The sequence below is a fragment of the Narcine bancroftii genome, chromosome 4 (genome assembly GCF_036971445.1).
Source record: "Narcine bancroftii isolate sNarBan1 chromosome 4, sNarBan1.hap1, whole genome shotgun sequence".
In the NCBI taxonomy this organism is placed as follows: Eukaryota; Metazoa; Chordata; class Chondrichthyes; order Torpediniformes; family Narcinidae; genus Narcine; species Narcine bancroftii.
Genome location: NC_091472.1, coordinates 238,793,820 through 238,814,643, shown reverse-complemented (window position 1 = coordinate 238,814,643; position 20,824 = coordinate 238,793,820). Strand labels below are relative to the sequence as shown.

General features: G+C 35.7%; 1 protein-coding gene across 1 annotated transcript in view; it reads left to right on the top strand.

The window, feature by feature from the left end:
- The window catches only part of LOC138761753 (protein unc-80 homolog), a 335,004-nt gene that overhangs the window by 29,373 nt on the left and 284,807 nt on the right, over positions 1–20,824 (top strand). The window contains 2 exon segments of the mRNA XM_069934449.1: positions 13,523–13,571; positions 14,860–15,016. Coding sequence (XP_069790550.1) covers positions 13,523–13,571; positions 14,860–15,016 — 206 coding nt within the window.

Genomic DNA, 20,824 nt, shown 5'->3' with positions numbered 1-20,824 from the left:
TCAAATGAGTAATGGGTGTTATGAGGTCAAGCAAAGTTTTATAAATGCAAGTGATTTTTAACATAAATTACTGCAAATAGTCGAAATAATAATAAAAGTGATTCACTTCCTGGTGCGTATGTTCTACAACACAGTAGAGGGCGGCGCACTTTTGCCCTGGGAAGCAGGACTTAGCAGCGTAAGCACTGTACCCACCTTTCAGATTTCACTTTTACATAGATCGTGGGTTGGGCAATAAGGCAGCTTCTCTATGTGAAAAAGGGCTTATGATTACAATTTGTGGGGAGGGTGATGGGTGTTGACAGGGGTGTGTGGGAAAGGGGACAATATAAATAGGGAAAGGGGGAATATTAAGTGGTTTGGGGGAAGAGATGCGGGCATGCTACCTGAAATTGGGAAATTCACACCATTGGGCTGTAGACTGCCCAGGCAGAACATGCGATGTGATTCCTCTAGTTTACGTTGGGCCTCACTACCAGCGAAAAAGGCCAAGTGTGGATTGGTTGGTGTAAGATGGGATGGGGAGTTGAAATGACATGTAACCGAAAGCTCAGTCAGGATGGCTGTTGTAAATAGAACATAGATTCTCTGTGAAATGATCTCCTTTGCTGTAGAGTAAGTAGCATCGGGACCATCAAATGCTTAAGTGAGGTTAGAGGAGGTGCATGAGAATCTGCCTAATTTGGAAGGGCTGTTTAGGTCCCTGAATGGTAGTGAGGGAGAGTATTAGGAGTGTTATATCTCCTGTGGTTGCAGGGGCAAGAACCAGAGATCGTAGGGAATGGTTGGTGATCCTTGTGGACAGGGGTGTGGTGGGGCAAGTTGGGTCTAGTTGCAGCTAGCGAAATGAAGAAGAATGATGTGCTGAATGGAGGCTGTTGAGGTGAAAGGTGAGAACAAGGGGAACTCTGTTCCTGTTCTGTTTGGAGGGAGTATTGAGCAAAGCTCTGAGAAATGGAGAAAATGTGAGAGGTGGCTGTATTGCCAACAGTGGAGGGGAAGCTGTGTTCCCTGAAAAAAAAGACTGGAAAGCCTCATCTTGGGAGCTGAAGTTGCAGAGGAGAAGAAATTGGGAGAAAGGATGGCATCTTCGCTGAAGATTGAGCAGGAAAAGGTGCAGTTATTTTCTGTGGAAGTCTTGAGTCTCTAGTAAACATCAGCAGATAATTTTCTTCCTGACTTGAGACTCATTTCATTGTGGCCACACTCTCACCACCCTCCTCCCATTGTGAAGAAGATTGGTGAGTATGAGATTACAGGCAAATTCTGCTTTACATGATTTTTACCCGCGAAAGACGAATGCATGTTAAGCGATTAATTGAATTAATGGGAATAATTACAATGAATCCCTGTTTTTTCAGATCATCCAATACATTAAAAATGTGTTTTAAAAACAACTTTTAGCTGCATATAATGCCAAAAGTGTTAAGGTTAATTAAAATAATCATGATATTTTTCTTTTATTTCATAATTACTTCATAAGTAAACTATTTCTTAGAAAAATATTTGTCCAAAGTTGCCTGCACAGATTTTGATTTTTTTTTCATTATACAATTTCCTATAGCTAGCGATCAATTTTTCTAAATTGCTGTGGACTTCCATGCTTCTTTCCATATTGGGATTGACATTTAGATAAAACTCCTTGGCAAAAAAGTTCAAATGCTCTTTGAGAAATTTCTGGAAATTTAGCAGCATATTTATCAGCACTGGGCAGCTTCCCCTGTAATTCTTGTTGTGCAATCCTGTTTGACATTTAAAGCTGACAAACCAACTGAAACTTGCAGCAAAAGTTTCTGTATCCCTTTGAAATTTATTTTCTTCTCTTTTCAATATTTTTATTGGTTTCATCAAATAAGTGTCACTATATGACAATAAAATAAAGAATGAATAAATCTTATATAGTAATAAAAATAGTATTGAAACCTAAGTTACATTGAAAAGAAGTTCAAAAAAACCCCAAATAAACATTAATTATTAATCCCCTCCCTCAGAGGCTACTGGTTAACTCAAACAGTCCACTACTAATAATAACAACAAAAGAAGGTAAACAATGGGGGTCAAAAACCCAAAACTAATTAATCTCACACATTATGAAAATAATTAAGAAAGGAATCCCATAAAGAAACAAAGTTAAGATTTATTTCAGTTGTGGAACCTATAATTTTTTTTCCAAATTCAAACATGCCATCATATCAGACAACCATTGAGTATGAGTGGGAGGGACAGCATCTTTCCATCTCAGCAAAATGGCCCTTCTAGTGATGAGGGAGGTGAGGGCAACTATATGGGATTGTGAAACAGTCAGTATCAAACTGTTGGCCCACTTATTCCAAAGAGGATGAGAAAAGGATTTGGAGTCAAAAGTAATATTAGCTAAAGACAAGGTTCAAAATACCCCTTCCCAAAAATTGGAAAGAGAGGAAATAACCAAAACATATGGTTCAATGTACCTTCTTCAGTGGTACATTTGTCACATTTAGAAGAGAGAATAAAATTTTGCCAATTGGATTTTGGAATAATGGGCTCAGTGTACCACCTTAAATTGTTATAATGAGTGTCTATCCCAGTGGTTTTCAAACTGCCCCCAAAACTCATATTTCACCTTTAAGCAATCCCTATGCCATAAATGCTGTGATTTGTAAGCATTTGCTTAAGGTGATTTGTAAGTGGGGAAAAAAGGTTTTGAACCACTGCTCTAGACCCAATTGTTACTGAAATATTTTTGAGAAAAATTGTCATTGGCCCATTTCCTTTGGAGTTATGAAACCGGGCACATAACGAGTCAATTAGGTACGATTAAAACAGTGGTTTTAAAACGGTTTTTTTTTCCCACTCACATACCACCTTAAGAAATCCCTTAAGGTGGAATATGAATTTAGGGGGTCAGTTTGAAAACCACTGGTCTAGGGCAAAGAGGATGAATGTGATCACTTCAAAATAGAATTACTTGTAGTTTCAGAAATTAACTGTTGAAAATCTTGTTCCTGTAGTTTTTTAAATTCTGTCCCTAGAATTAAGAAATAATTCATAAAGGCCAGATGTCACCCCTTCATAATTAGGTTTGAAATTATAAGTCATTCCTATCATATTAGGTTCCAGGCCTTCAGGGAGCTTCAAAATTAAATAATTCAAAAAGCTCCAACCTGTAAATAACAAAAAAGTGATGTCTAGGTATTATAAATTTGGTGGATAATTGTTCAAAAGAGGAAAGAATTTGGTCAGTAAAAATATCTAAAAAGGATTGGATACCTAAATTTGACCATTAATGGTAATTGGTATCTTGAACCAAAGGTAAAAAGGAATTATCTGAAATAGGTACCCAAAATGTTTCCTAAATTGAAACCATATTTTCAGTGTAGGACTAACCACAAAAATTATTAGTTAATTTGGAGACCAAAAAAGGTAAAGGTGCTCCAAGTATCGAAAGAAGAGAGTACTTTTTGGTGGCTTTAATTTCTAAATTAATCCATCTTGGAGCACCTAAATTTTCCTTATGAATCCAAAATGTAATGTATCTAATATTAGCTGCCCAGTAATAAAACCTAAAGTTAGGTAATGCTAAGCCCCCGTTCTTTTTAATATTTTGATGAAATTTTTTAAAAGACTGGGGTGCTTATTATTCCATTTAAATGAGAGAATCCAATGAATCAAAATAGAATTTAGAAACAAAAACAGGAACAGCTTGAAAAATATATAAACATTTAGGAAGGATATTTATCTATTTTGAATATTTTATTTTCATTTTTAAAAGCCATACATGTGTCAACAAAAAATAAAAATATTCAATATACAATTTAGAATTTGTAAGCTATGATACATGGTGACTATAACCCTTCAACCCTCATCCTCCCTCCCAAAGAAATGAAAAAGAAGTAAAGATAAAGAAAAAAGTCCCAATGATAATTAAAATAGAAAAGACGTGAAAAAAAGAAAGATTAGAAGATAGAGAGGAATTGTCAGGGCCCACCATCCACTCCAGAGGGTAAAATTTCCATGACTTAACTTGATAATTTATTTTTCAAGGAATGGGATAGAAAAGGAATCAAGAAAATAGAAGATTGCTTTTTGGGAAATAATTTATTAACATTTGAGCAATTAAAAGATAAATATGGAATAACACAAGGTACAATGTTTACATATTACCAATGGAAAACTTATTTAAAAGTTAAACTGGGAAATAACTTGAGATTACCAGAAAGAAGCAACTATGAATATTTAATAACAGACACAATGATAATTAAAAATTTTATTACCAACATGTACATCAAATTGCAATATAAAGAAGAGGATAAAATAAAGTATAAACCTAAACAAAGTTGGGAAAAAGATTTAAACACAGAGATGAAGAATGAAACATGGGAAAAGTTATGTAGAGGAACAATGAGGAATACGTTAAATACTAGATTATGTATGATACAGTATAATTGGCTACATAGATTATATATTATTCCTCCGAAATTAAAAGAGTGGGACCCAACAGCATCGGATAGATGCTTTTGTTGTAAACAAGAGACTGGATCAACATCACATGCAATTTGGACATGTTCAAAAGTAAAAACTTTCTGGGAAGATCTAAACCTAATAGTAAATAAAATCACAAAAAATAATATACCAAAAGATCAAAAACATTTCTGTTAAATAATATGAGACAAAAAGTTAGGACTAAAATTAGACAAAGCCCAAATGAAATGTATTATGATGGCACTAGCAGTAGCAAAAAAAAATATGACTTGGAAAACGGAAACAAACCTTAAAATACAACAGTGGTACAGAAATAAACAAGTGTATTCCATTAGAAAAAATTACATCTGAAAGACAAGAGTACATTATTCGAACAAATTTGGGAACCAGACATAAAATATGTCGGAGAATGCCGACCACAAACCTCCATCTCTTAAAACAATTTAATTATGAGCACAATAACACTTAAGTATGTGAAAGTGGACGATACGACTTTTTTCTTTTTGTTTTTATTTCTTTGTTTTATGTGTTTTATTATTTATTGATTTTGAAGGGGGTGGGGAAGGGGAGAGGGATGAAAGGGGGATAAAGAAGAAATGTCACTATGTATATATTGATGATGACCATTTGTGGACGTTATTGATATGACTCAATGCAAGAAATCATTTTAAAAATACTAGATCTCAGTTTTTTTTTAATTTTTTATTTTTCACACCATAAATCACATTAGCCATGATATACACTTTTTCTTTTTCACACATATACAGTGACTTTTTCTTCCCCCCCCCCTCCCTCCTCCCAAGCTACCCCCCCACCCCCCCCTCTCATCCATTTTAGGTATACAATCTAGGTTGCATTAAGCCAGTCAGACAATGTTGTCATTCAACAAAAATACATCAGAAATTCTACTGAGTCCATTCTTTTCTTTCCTTCTCCTTCCATCAACTTAGGTAATGTTTGTCCCCGGTAGGTTTTCGCTATTGTATTTAATGTAAGGCTCCCATACATGTTCGAATATTTCAATATTATTTCTTAAACTATATGTTATTTTTTCTAATGGAATACATTTATTCATTTCTATATACCATAGTTGTATTTTCAAATTATCTTCCAATTTCCAGGTTGACATAATACATTTTTTTGCTACGGCTAGGGCTATCTTAACAAATCTTTTTTGTGCATCCTCCAAATCAATTCCAAATTCTTTGTTTGTTATGTTACTTAGGAGAAAGGTCTCTGGATTCTTTGGTATATTGTTTTCTGTTATTTTATTTAATATCTGACTGAGATCATCCCAAAATTTTTCTACTCTCTCACATGTCCAGATTGCATGAATTGTTGTTCCCATTTCTTTTTTACATCGAAAACATCTATCAGATACTGTTGGGTCCCATTTATTTAACTTTTGCGGTGTAATGTATAGTCTGTGTAACCAATTATATTGTATCATACGTAGCCTCGTATTTATTGTATTTCTCATCGTTTCAGAACATAATTTCTCCCATGTTTCCTTTTTTATCTTTATATTTAAATCTTGTTCCCATTTTTGTTTAGTTTTACCATTTGTTTCCTCATTCTCCTTTTCTTGCAGTTTAATATACATATTTGTTATAAATCTTTTGATTAACATTGTATCTGTAATCACATATTCAAGGTTACTTCCCTCTGGTAAACTCAAATTGCTTCCTAATTTATCTTTCAAGTAGGATCTCAGTTGGTAATATGCCAGCGCTGTATCTCCAGTTATATTGTACTTATCTCTCATTTGTTCAAAGGATAAGAATCTACTTCCTGAAAAACAATTTTCTATTCTTTTAATCCCTTTTTTTTCCCATTTTCTAAAGGAAAGGTTGTCTATTGTAAAAGGGAGTAGCTTATTTTGCGTCAATATTAGTTTTGGTAATTGATAATTTATTTTATTTCTTTCTACATGAATCTTCTTCCAAATATTGAGGAGATGATGTAATACTGGAGAAGTTCTATGTTGTACCAATTTTTCGTCCCATTTATATAATATGTGTTCGGGTATCTTTTCCCCTATTTTATCTAATTCTAATCTCGTCCAGTCTGGTTTTTTCCCTTGTTTGATAAAAATCTGATAGGTATCTTAATTGTGAAAATACTAGATCTCAGTTGATGCAAGGTTCAAGGGTGAGGGGGGCATCACTAGAGTTTTGCACCTACTTTCTGTAAATATGGTTGCCATATTTTCAGAAACATGCTGTATTTTCTTAAGTTATAGATAATTTTCTCAAGGGGAACACAACTCTGCATTTCTTCATTCCAATAAGCTATACCCAAGTGGGAATCAAATTTCCAGGTAAATGGTACACATTTCTTGGCCACTGTCAATATGATCTTGACAAATTCTGTTTGATATTTGGGCAGCTTCATTATAGGTCTTACGCCTGCAATATTCCCCAATAGAAACATTTCTGGGTTTTGTGGAAGTCACTTTCAAATACTTTGTTCCAGGGAATTTGCTAGATCTACCCAAAAGGGTTTCACCTTGGAACATGACCAGGTTGAATTTAAAAAGGATTCTGTTTCTTCTCCACCTCTAAAACATTGATCTGAAATATTAGAATTTAGTTTATGTAATTTTTGAGGTGTGAGATACAGCTGGTGCAAGAAATTATATTGCACCAATTTATAACTTACATTTATTGTATTTGTCATACTCTCCCGACATAAGTTGGACTAGTTTTTTTCACAAATGTTTATATTCAAGTCTGATTCCCATCTTTGTGTAGATTTATGCACCCCCTGTTTGGATCCCATTTCAAGTAAGATATATATTGCTGAAGTAAATGTCATTGCATTTCCCTTTCAAATCAGGGTCTCCATTTCATTGCACTTTGGTAGAATCATTGATGGGCCCAATTTGTCCCTTAAATAAGATTTTAACTGAAATGGCAGAAGATTGTGTTATTGACAATATTATATCTTTAATTGTTCAAATAATATAAGTTGCCATTCTCATAACAAGTATTCAAAATCTTATTATCCATTGTTAAAGATATTTATTCTGAGTCAGGGGCGATTTTGGAGATATCTCTCCCTTAGTCCCAATTTGATTATTTATTTTATACCAGATATTAATTATATGTTGTAACAGGAGTCTTCTTTCTCACTCAAAATTAATTTTGAGTCCCATTTATATAAAAAAAATTTCTGCTATCTTTTAACCCGCCTTGTGCAATTCAATTTCACCCATGAAAGCTTGTCTCCTCCCTCAAATAGGGAGGTGACAAATTTCATCTGAGCTTCCCAATAGTAATTTTTTTTTAAATTTGGGAGTTGTAAATCTCCCATTTGGTATTTCCAAGTTAATTTTTCCATGGAGACTCTGGCCATCTTACCTTTCTAAAGAAATTTCCTAATGTAGTTATTCAAGTCCTGGAAGAACCTCTGAGGTAATGGCATAGGCAGTGTCTGGAAGAGATATTGTACTCGTGGAAACACATTCATTTTTACACAATTAACTTTTCCAACTAATGTTATTGGAAAGGTTGTTCACCTATTTAACTCCTCTTCAACCTTTTTAAGCAAGGGGAGATAGTTTAACATATAAATTCTATAAATCATTATCTGTTCTGATCCCTAAATATTTATCCCATTTTTAGCCACTTAAATTGAGAATTCCTTTGACAGTGACTATTAATATTCATCCGTAAGTGGCATAATTTTCTTTTATCCCAGTTTATTTTGTATCCCAAAACTTTTCCATAATCTTCCAGCTGTGAATACAGTTTTTGTAAATAAATTAATCTTGTATTCCAGGAGGTTAACCCTGAGTCCTTTAATGTCTGGATCTCACCAAATTGCTTCCACTGGTCTTTTGCCAAATTGAAGAATGCCTGAAATAATGGGCATCCTTGCCTGCTAGATTTAGTCAGTGGGAATGCTGGAGGAAGAATATTCATCTTGAAAATATTAACATGTCCAAAAAATGTCAACAAAACATGGGACCTTTGTGTCAAGGTCTTGGTAATAGTAATACTTAGATAGTTGAATTGATTTTTAGCTATTTCAGAATTTATTGTAATGAACAAATCATGAAATTGGGTGTTTTCCAACATCAGAGTGGAAGCATTAATATTATAACCATCTTATGACATTACTACAAAAAATAAAAATAATAGTGAACGAAAAGTAAGTCAGTGTCTTTTGTTTATTGATTATTCAGAAATCTGACGGAGTGAGGAAGAAGCTGTCCTTGTGCCATTGAGTGCTCATCTTTAGGCTCCTGTACCTTTTTCCTGATAGTAGCAGAGTGAAGAGGGCATGGCCTGAGTGGTGGGGGTCTTTGAGGATAGAGGCTGCTTTTTTAAGACACCGCCTCATGTAGATGTCCTCAATGGAGTGAAGTCTAGTGCCTATGATGTCACAGACTGAGTTAACAATCCGCTGAAATTTATTCTTGACCTGAGAGTGGGCACCTCCATATCAAGCAGTTTTGCAACCAGCCAGAATGCTCTCCACGGTACACCTGTAGAAGTTTTCGAGAGTCTTCGGTAATATACCGAATCTCCTCAGACACTTCACAAAGTATAACTGCTGATGAGCCTTCTTCGGAGATGTTGGCATCCAAGAATTTGAAGTTTTTGAACCTCTCCACTACTGAGCCCTCGATGAGGATTTGGTCATGTTCCCCTGACTTCCTCCTGAAGTCCACAATCATCTCTTTGGTTTTGCTGATGTTGAGCACAAGGTTGTTGTCTTCACACCATTTAACGAGCTGATCTATTTCACTCCTGTATGCTTCCTCATTGTTGTGTGGTGTCATCGGCAAACTTGTGGATGGAATTATGCCTGGCGACGCAGTAATGGGTGTATAACGAATAGAGCAGTGGGCTAAGCATGTATCCTTGTGGTGCACCTGTGTTGATAATCAGTGAGGAGGAGACATTGTTTCCAATTCATGTTGACTGTGGGCTTCTGATGTGAAAGTCAAGGATCCAGTTGCAGAGTGAGGTACAGAGGTCTAGGGTTTGTAGCTTCTTGACCAGCATTGAGGGAATAATGATATTGGAGGCTGAGCTGTAGTCAGTGAAGAGCAGCTAGATGTATGAATTGCTTTTTTTAAGGTGATCCAGGGCTGAGTGGAGAGCCAGCGATACTGCATCTACTGTGGAGCAATTGTGACGATAGACGAATTGCAGCGGTCTAAATATTTGCTTAAGTAAATGTTAATTCTGGCCATGAGCAGCCTTTCAAGGCATTTCATTACAGTAGAAGTTAGTGCTACTGGGCGGCACTGGTTAATGCAGATCACTCTGCTCTTCTTTGGTACTGGAATGATTGATGCCCTTTTGAAGCAGGTGGGAACCTCTGACTGCAACAATGAGAGGTTGAAAATATCTGTGAACACTCCAGCTAATTGGTTGGCTCAGATTTTCAGTACCCTGCCAGGTATGCCATCAGGACCTGATGCCCTGCTGGGGTTCACCCTCTTGAATGATGTTCTGGTGTCGCCCTGAGACAGATATCACAGGTTCCTCGAGCCTTTTCAGGGATTCTAGTATGTTTGGTTCTTGTCAAAGTGGGCACTGAAGGTGTTCAGCTCAACGGGTAATGAAGCATCACAGCCATCTATAGTGTTCGCCCTCGCTTTGTAGGCTACAATGGCCTGCACTCCCTGCAATAGCTGGCCTTAAATGTCCTTGTTCTCACCCTTAGCATGTTGTGAATTCTCTGATTCATCCAGGGCTTCTAATTGGACAATACACAGTATGTGCACATGAGCGCACACTCATCCACGCAGGTCTTGATGAAGTTGGTGACACCCATTATATATTAATTCAAGTCTTTGGATGAGTTCTTGGATACATTTCAATCCACTGATTCAAAGCAGTCCTGCACATGCTCCTCCGCCTCCCTCGACTATACTTCTGCCATCTTCACCACTGGTGCTATGGTCTTCAGTGTCTGCTTATATACCTCTTTAAAAGGAATAGATGGATTTAAAGAGCAGGAAGAACTCAGAACAAACAGCTCTCTCTTCTGCAAATTCAATTAATATCCCGAAAATTACCCAAATTGATAATAAAGTGATAAAATAGATGGAATCGATCAGTTAGGATTCAATATATACAATCAACGATCATCTGCATAAAGAGACACTCTTGTGATTTCTGAAATATCAGCCGATTGCCAAAGAGCCACTGCTGTAGGTTCTAAAGGCAAATTAAGTAATAATGGGCTTGAGGAACATCCCTGTCTTATACCACAATACAGCTTAAAAGGTCTGGATTTAATTAAGTTAATAAAGATTAAAGGTGTAGGAGATAAATATATTAATTTCATCCAATTTATAAATTGGGGAACAAAATTAAATTTCTCTAACACGTGAATATGTATTCCCATTCTACTCTATCAAAGGCTTTTTCAGCGTCGAAGGAAATAATACATTCAGATGACAAAACTGTAGGAGAATAAAGAATAGCTAACACGACGGATATTAAATTGTAAGTAACATCCCTTAATAAACCCAGTTTGATTTTCAGAAATGACTGGTGGCATGATATTCTCTAACCTATGAACTAAAATCTTAGACAGTATCTTAATGTCAATATTTAAGAGGGAAATTGGTCGTTAGGAGGAACAGTCTAATGGGTCCTTATTTTTAGCATTGAGCAAAATTGAGATTTCATAAAACGTTTCTGGCAACTTCCCACTAAGGATTGAGTAAATCCAAATGGGTATCAGTAAATGTGAAAATTATATATAAAACTCCGCTGGGAAACTGTCAGGACCAGGGACCTTACCGGACTGCAAAGAGTTAATAGCTACTGTAATCTCCTGCTCAGAGATAGGCTCTTCCAACTTTAATTTATTCTCTGAAGAAACTGTAGGAATAGTCAAACTATCCAAGAATTGCTGTATAGAATTTCTGTCTTTGTTCAAATCAGAACTGTACAACAGAGAAAAACTTATTTATTTCAATATGATCATTAGTAATCTTACCATCATCAATACGAATCTCACTAATAAGACGTTTCGCTGTATATTTTTTAATTCTCTTTTTTTCTCTAAGGTCCACCATACATATTCACGTATTGATTATTTTGTTATGGACCAACAATTAATTTTCTCTGTTGACCTTTGTTCTTACGAAGGCATACTAATTTCTGATCACTCTCTAGTGATTTTGTCTATTAATATCCCAGATTTACCTAGAATTACTAAACAGTGGAGGTTGAATACCCTTTTATTGTCGGACCCTAACTTTTTAAAAATTCATGAAAGATCAAATCGCCTATTTTTTTAGTAAAAAGTCCTCTATGGAGGAGATTTCTGTTTTAATAATTTGAGATGTTAGAGGTCAAATAATTAATGGCTAATGTTAAAAAGAAGGCTAATTCTGAGAGAGATGATTTGGCCTACCAGATGAAGCATATTGACCAACAATATGCCTCATCTCCAAAACATGAGCTTTTTAAAAGCAGGGTCGAACGTGACTTGCTTCTTATTAACCCTAAGTAAATCTAAGTTCTCTATATACATAGAGAAAAGGCAGGAAAACTTTTTGCTAGCCAAATTAAAAATGATACAGCTAAACATCTTATTACTGAGATTTGTAGAGATGATGGTAAGATTACTAATGATCATGTTGAAATAAATGACACTTTCTCACAGTTTTACTCTTTTAGTTGTGCAGCTCTGATTTGATCATTGACCTGTATCGCCTCCTTGATGGTAGTGTGTCAGATTCTGTGTGCAGGATTAAAGGGATCTTCTATAATTCTACCACTCCTGATAGATGTCTTCCATAGAGTAAAAGAAAACTTCAGTGATCTTCTCAGATGTGTTGATGATTTATGATGCTTTCAAAAAAATAGTTGTCAAGATGGGGGCAGTATCCTTAACCACCCCCAGTTAAACATCTTAGGAAATGTAGGCACTGCTGTGCCTTTCTGACTAATGATGAGGTGTTGTGGGTCCAGGAAAGGTAATTATTTTTCTGCACACGAAGGAACTTTGTCCATGATGGACAATTGATGTGTAGTGGAGAATGGTCAACCTTCAAGTCCATCATAATCTCCTTTGTCTTGCCTATTTTGAGATTAGTTTTGTTGTTCCTGCACCATTTTACAAGTTACCCAACCTCCTCTCTGTAAGCCTAGATCATTGTTGAATTGATACTGTGTGGGAAATAGAAAATGTTCCTTGTAATATTTGATGAATGGAAGGTTATAAATGGAAGAGAATAACTATTGAGATAGTTGAGCCAATAACATTGCTTGGAGGAACTCCTGTTGTGTTTCTGACTTGAGATTTAGAGTTCTTCAACATTTAAAAAAAAAAATCCTTTTAAAAGGATTGTCACATTTTCCACTCCTCCATTTTAAATATTTTTCTGAAAATTAAGCAAAAGAAAAAATTAACGATCTGTTTTTCAGCTTTGCAAAAGAACATAAGTCATAGAAACTATTCAATCAGATTGTAGCTGACCTGGCTGTGAATTCAGCTCCATTTACCCACCTATTTTCCTCAATTTCCAAACTACTCTATCTTTCTTTGTCTTAAATACATTTAATGAAGCAGTTTTTACTGCTTCATTTTGGAGAGATTTCCACAGATTCACCACTCTCTGGGAGAAACAGTTCCTCCTCATCTCTATCTTAAATCAATTTCCCTGAATTTTGAGTATATGTCCTCTAGTTCTCATCTCAGCTGCCAGTGGAAACAACCTCCTTGTCTCCTTTATATCAATTCCTATAATAAAAGTATACGTTTTTAAGAGAAACGTATCTTGAAATTACAGACACGAGATTCTGCAGGGAAGCAAACAGCTGCAGGAGAAAAAAAAGATTAATTGGTTGATGTCATTATTTTTCTTGTCCTTTTTTCAGTTGAATATATATTTATCTATCTCCTGTTGCTGTGAAAGAACTAAATTAACCTCTACTCATTTCAATATCTTATTTGCAAGCAGGGAAATGGTTGATAAATGAGAATAGAAATATATATATATTAAAGTATTTATGTGTTTGTTCCATCAAATTTTCAAAATATTGGTCTGCATTTCAAATGTAATTTTTTTTAAATTTTGCAGTGCATTTCTGAGACCAAAGCTGGGAAAACAGTATGAAGCCTCCTGCGTGGTATGGTCTGATTTTTAGCATTTCATGTGTTCTTTGGTTTTAATTTGCATTGTTAAATAAGACACAAATTAAAGTGAGAATTTGTTATCTTTATGACTATGCCATTAGAACTTCCACTGAGCTCAATTGTCATCAAATTCCATCACCACTCTCCTGTAGCTGCAGTTAGTAACTGTGTAATGTTACTGATATAACATCTCTTTCAATGTCAAAAGTTAAAAAGACTGAAGTGTGTTTCTATGTAGAAATTTTGAAAATCTGACAGTTCCCAAGTATTTTGCAATTAAATACTGTTTAACTGCATTTATTGTACCCATGTAGGAAAAAAAATGGCAAAGACAGCAATGTTATGAAAATATTGTCATTTGCCAGATTGCACATGTACAGAGTGAAACACAGGATGCTGAACTTTCGATGTTACTGAACAAAAATCTTAGAATTCCCTATGATTGACACCCAAATTGTGGTGGTTAAATGATAAGTCTAACCACCATCTTAAAGGAGTAGCTAGGAAAGGCCAAAAAGTTTAATATTGCTCATGAAGTGTAAGGAAAAAACAAAGACACTTGCCAGTGGTGGAAGCTCCCTCACCTTACCACACCACTTGAATCGTAATTCAATGATCATATCAAGTATTCTATATTTGTTGAAGAAAGGACAGCTCTGGCAACGCGATGTTTTTATTAACTAAGTTGCAGGTATGTCATTGGGACAGGGGGTGGTGGTGGGGGGGTGGGTAATAAGAGGCGATGCTGCATTACAGATCAAGGAGACCATTGCAGCAGTAGTAGGAAGTTGTAAGTAGCAGAAGGGAGTTGTCGGTAAAAGTGGGAACATGCTAGAATAGAAATTGAATGGCCCCTTATTTGTATAGTGCATGGATGTCAGCAGATTATTTCAGTATGAAGTCCAAAGTGTTAGGCTTTACACAATTAATTGGGTTCGCTATTGTGTGGTATTTTTATGTTGCAGGGTAGAGATGCAAAGGAATGGAAGAATATCCAGGGTTAGTAGAGAGATATATGGCTGGATATCAGAATGAAGATTGCCATTTTGAGATCATGAAGGATGATTATCATCTTGGTATCAAATGACAGAATTCTCACAAAAGAATGTTGGCCATGGTCAGAGGGCTGGTGGTGATCCTTGAGTCTCAAAGTTTAATCTCTGACTATAGTTTTAATAACAAATTTCTAACCAATTCATTATGATGTGAATTTTAAAAATGGTAGGATTGTTTATAAGAATCTATTGATATATTTTTTTTTACTGTCTTATTGGTTTCTAGTCTTTTGAGCGTGTGTTGGTGGAAAGTAAATTACATGGTCTCTCACCTGTACTTTCTGAGGCCATTCAGAGTATTACACGTTGGGAACTAATACAGGCTGCCCTTCCACATGTACTGCACTGCACAGCCACACTACTGTCAAACCGGAATAAGCTTGGTGAGTTCCTTTGCATCCTTCTCTGTTTGTTAATTTTTCAAACTTTAAACATATTTTGGGTATTAGGCATAACAAATCAGATAATTTTTAATACACCTGCTCATTATCGACAGACTTGATGGTAGGTGCACTTAGCGGTAAGAATAAAATAAAAGATGATAAAAGTTTATTGTCATATACACAAGTATAACGTAGATATGCTCAAAAATGTTACTTGCTGAAACTAAACGCATGCTTCGTAAAATAGAACAATAGTAAACACCAAACTGCAATGTGGAAGTATATAATAAATATAAAAGAGGATAAATTTTTCCTGCATTATTGTAGTTATGAATATTTATGTTTCAATTGTGCAGATAACTCTTTTTGTGGTGTCTGAGTAGTTTATAATTAGGGTAGTAAATGGATGTTTAAGAGTCTGACATCTGTAGGAAAGAAATTGTTCTTGAAACCTGAAATGCTGGACCAGGCTTCTGTATCTTCTTCCTGAAGATAGAAGCAAGAATAGGTTGAGAACAGGGTGTTGGGAAGCTTTATGATGCTGATGTTGTTATCATGTCCATTAATATTGATTTTTTTTGGATGGTGGAGTAAATAAATTGACGGAGGTCATACTTGTAGCAGTATTCGTATGCAAAAGACGATGAGAAAGTGTCCACTTTGCAATGGATCGGGTACTCATTCACAGTAGCCAAGTAAAATAGAATAATGATATGCATGTTCTGTTGAAAGCATGGTTCCACTTAACTGAAGGGCAGATGGTAAAGATTATGAGCAAAGCATTTCCCTTTAGTTAATATTGTTTTTACATTTTAATTCCTCAACAATTGTTTTCCAATTTTTATGCAGCAATTGAAGTTTTGATCAGAATTAAAACAAAATTTGAAGATGTACATTTTCAGTATAAAGATGATTAGCTTTCAGTTCATCAGGTGGCAAGTGACAGTGTTGAGAAATGACGACTGAATAAGCTTTGCATCTTGGTATTTAAGATTTCAGGTTATTCTCAGAGTACATACATGACATCACATACCACCCTGAGATTCTTTTTCCTGTGGGCCAGGCAAAATTACCACTAATTGGAAGTGCAAAAAAACTGTACATGGCATGCACATGAAATAAAATAAAGATTTGTAAACAGATAACAAATGTAAACAAGCTGTGCAATGAAGAGAGAATTTTAAAAATCAATAAAGTGCACAAGTAAGAGTCCCTGATTGAGTTTGTTGTTGAGGAGTCTGATGGTGGAGGGGTAGCAGCTGTTCCTGAACCTAGTGGTCCAAGTCTTTTGGCACCTATACCTCTTTCCGGACTGTGATGTCTGGGTTGTGTCCACCACCTTTCGCAGAGCATTATGCTCAGGGGTTTTGGTGTCCCCATACCAAACCATGTCAGCAAACTTTCCACCATCTGCAGAAATTTGCCAGGGTTTCTGGTGTCATACCAAACTTCCGAAAACTCCTGAGAAAGTAGAGGCACTGATGCTTTCTTCACAATAACTTTAGTGTTTTCGGTCCAGAAAGGATTCTCTGAGATGGTGACTTCCAAGAACTTAAATTTTCTCACCTTCTCCATCTCTGATCCCTCAATGAGCATTGGATTGTATTCCTCTGGCTTTCCCTTCCTGAAGTCAACAATCAGCCCCTTAGTTTTGGTGACATTCAGAGCAAGGTTGTTGTTGGTGCACCATTCTGCCAAGTTTTCAATCTCCCTCCTTTATGCTGATTCATCAACTTTCTTTATACAACCCACAACTGTGGTATTGTTGGCAAATTTGTAGAAGGTGATTTTGTTATACTGAACCACACATCCATCGGTGTAAAGTGAGTAGAGCAGGGGGCTAAGAACACATCCTGTGGTGCTCCGGTACTGATGGAGATTGTAGAAGAGATGTTCTTTCCAATCCTTACTCATTGTGGTCTGTAGGTGAGGAAATCCATGATCCAGTTACACAGTGGGGTGTTGAGTCCCAGGTCTTGGAGTTTGCTGATCAGTTTTGAGGGGATAATGGTGTTAAAGGCCAAACTGTAGTCGACAAAGAGCATACTGATGAATGCATCTTTACTGTACAGGTGTACCAGGGCTTTGTCTAGAGCTAATGACCTGTTACTTCGATAGGTGAACTGGAATATATCCCATGTCGCTGCTCAGACAAGAGCTGATACGCTTCATCACTGGCCTTTTAAAACACTTCATCACTGTTGATAGTCATTAAGGCTGGTTACTACACTTTTTGGTTTTTATCTCAACCATAGATTCTTCCATTATCAATCATTGATTAATGTTTTAAAAGTTATCTCAATTTTTTGAGCATTAATTTTTAAACATTCGATACAAACAAGTACATACCCTAGATATGTAACAATGAGACGTGGAAAAGTAGGATAAGAAAAATGCTGTTTTTTTTTCCCTTCTTTTGCTTTAAGTGGTTGAGGGAATAAAGGATGCATTCCGTCTATTCTGATGATTGTGTTGCGAGGCACAATCAAATGCCTTCAAAATATTTGCCAATGTCACCACAGACCTCAGCAGGATGACAAACAGCAATGAGGAAACATGTAAGATATAGATTAGTACAATATAATTTTTTTACATCAATTATATTTAGCACCTCAAAAATTAAAGATTTAATTTAATTTCTTCAGAATTATGTTTTAGATGCCATTAATAAATAGTTTTTTTTTTCATTCAACTTGGCAGTGTATTCAGGTTAAGTCATTTAACTATTTTTAGAGAATGTGTTAAAGGTTAAACTTCCATTAGACCCAATGTATCTTTATTAGGAAATATTAAAATGTTTAGTTTAAAATTAAGGATAACTATTTATCAAATTGAATTTTTATGATTTGTTTTAATTGTTTCAAAGAAATGTATATTATTTGGAAGTCTGATAAGGATTTGGAGATGTAGAGATGGCATACTGAAATTAGATCTTGTATTCCTCTTGAAAAAGTAACTTATAATTTACGTAATAAGTTTTTCTTTTTGAAAATATGGAGCCCATATTTACAAAAAATTGGTTTGAAAATTTAAGTTCTCATTGCTCGTCCTATTGGTGGCACTTGGTTCCATGGCAGTTGATTTGAATTTATATATTCATTGATAATCTCCTTTCTTTTTTTAGGAGTATTTGGAAGGGAGGGAGGGAGGGATTGGTTATATAAAATGTATTGTTTTATATGCATAATTCATTGTTAATTAAATGTATTGTGGTTTTAAAATTTTAAATAAAATATTTTTTAAAAAAAAGCAATGAGTAAGTGTGAGACACAAAAGTCTACCAGATGCTGTGATTGTATTAAAAACACACAGAAATACTGAAGGAACTCAGCCAGACTCAGATAGGAGATAAAGATACATTACCAACGTTTCGGGCCTGAGGCCTTCTTCAAGGTACTATTATAAGCAAAGAACAGGAAGGCTTCAGAATGAAGACTGAAGAATGGCAGGGGGAGAGGAGTCCTGACCAACAAGAGGTGTTAATATAATAAAAGGAAAGATGAGAATTGATTTTGGCTTTGTGAAAGGAGACAGAGCAGAGAAGATAAAGCTGTGAGAAAGGCGACAAGGGGAAGAAGGAGCTTGGGGCTGGGGAATTTAATAGTAACTGGAGAAGTTGATTTTAACCATCCCATTGGAGGGAGGCCAGACTGAAGATGAGAGGTTGTTCCTTTGCCCATTACCTCTCTATTTCTAGATATTCTTAACACATCTTACTGAGTGTCATTTTTTCAAACCGGCTTTTGGGCACTAATTCCCACCCTCAGAATGTTGTCTGGTAATCTCAAAATGTCAAAAAGTCGAATTATTTTTCACGTTCAATCTTAAATTCACCATTAGAGGTCTCAGCTTTACTATGATCTTGAGCCACGAGCCAAATGGATTTGAAAAAATGGCTTATTAATAGAAGTCAGTGAGTGATTGTAGAGGACGATTTTTCAGACTGGAGGACCATGATCAGTGGAGAGCCTCAGGGTTCAGTACAATTATATTTTTTTGTGATATACTGTATATAAATGATCTGGATAAGGTTGATTGTGGCAAGGTGAGTAAACATAGCACAAAACTATGCGCTTCGATAGACAGTAAAGACAATTTCATGGGCTTGCAACTATTTCGAGATCAGATGGGGATCTGAGCTGACGAATGGGAGATGCAGTTCAACTTGGAGAAGTGCGAGGTGCTGCAGTTGGGTAAATTGAACCTGGCAGGAGGACTGTAGAGTGTGTTTGTAGCAGAGGTACCGAAAGGTGCTCTTTAAAGTTGGCAGCAAAGGTAGTCAGAGTAGTGAAGAGGGCTTTTGAGATTTTTACCTTTTTGAGTCGGGGCATTGAATACAAGTGTTCGGGTATATGTTGAAGTTGTACAAGATGTAATTGAGGCCATATTTGGAATATTTTGTGCAATTTTGGATGCTGACCTTGAGGAAGCATATTATAAAGTTGGAAAGGGTACATAAGATATTTACAAAGTTGTTGCCAGGATTAGGGAAGTTGAGTTGTAAGAGAATCTGGAAAAACTAGGCTTGATTTCCCTGGAGCATGGAAAGTGACAGGAATCTTATTTAGGTCCATAAAATGATAAGGAACATTGATAAGGTAAATAGTGTCAATCTGTTTCGTAGATTAAGAGAATCTAAGAAGAGAGGGCATAACTATGAAATGAGGAAAGTGGGACTTCGAAGGAATTTGAAAAAACAATTCTTCACTTGGGAGAGAGAGGGACAAAGTGATAGGGAAAGAGAAACCAGTTTTGACCTGAAACCATTGGACAGACATTTTTAAATAACGGGAAGATTTGTATTTTGAATATGGTTATGTCAACCCTCTTTCTCTTTCCATAAATGCTGCATGCCCGATTGAGTGTTTCCAGCATTTTCTGTTTTTAATGCAATCTGAAAGAGCAGTGTTAGGGACAAAAGAATTTATGAATCTGTAGAGTAATCAAAAAAAGCCTTTTTAAGCCACTTTTGCCATTCTGTGTCATGTTTCATTCTGTATATGAAGTTCATTTACTGGCTGAATTCCATATGTCTTAATCCCCTCAAAAACCTCAATTTTGAATATACTGAACAACTGAGCATTCAGTCCTACAAGGTGAAGAATTCAAAAATAATTCTGAGATGGAGCATTTCTCATCTCAGCCACAGGTACTCTATCCTGAGACCACACAATCTTAAATTGAGTATCTTGAACCTGGGACGATTCAATCTTAATTCTGGCGTTTCCTGCCAGTCTCTCAGCATGCACTCTGCCCACTTCTCTTGTGTGAAGAGAGATCCAGATGATTGCTTTTATCATTCTCTTAATTTATGACACTTGAATTGTTTGGCATGTTTACAATGTAGTTATGCTTTTGAAATAAATATCCATCTTTGTCAGACATATTTTCCAAAAATAAGGACAAAAGGTGAGGCTTGAGCCAAACTGTGACTTTAGATAATTATTTTATGTTAGTTTTCATCCAGCATAGCTACATATATGTAATATTCTGTTCTCCCTTATCGTGTTTCTCTCTCTCATCCTCAAAAAAAGATGGATCGAACTCTCTTGATATTTTCACATTATGTTAGTACTGAAAATGACTTGAAAGACTGCAATTTGCATAAAAATGCCATGGTACTCTTTCAAAGATAAAAAAATGTATATTTTTGGTGTACTTATAGGCATTTCTTTTTGTTTAAGCACACTATCCAGAGTGAAATATGAATGATTATTTATCTATATGTTGTTAGGAATTCTCAGTGCTATTAATAAGATGTTTCCACATGCATTTGATGTTCTATTTACCTAAACATTCTGAGAGTAA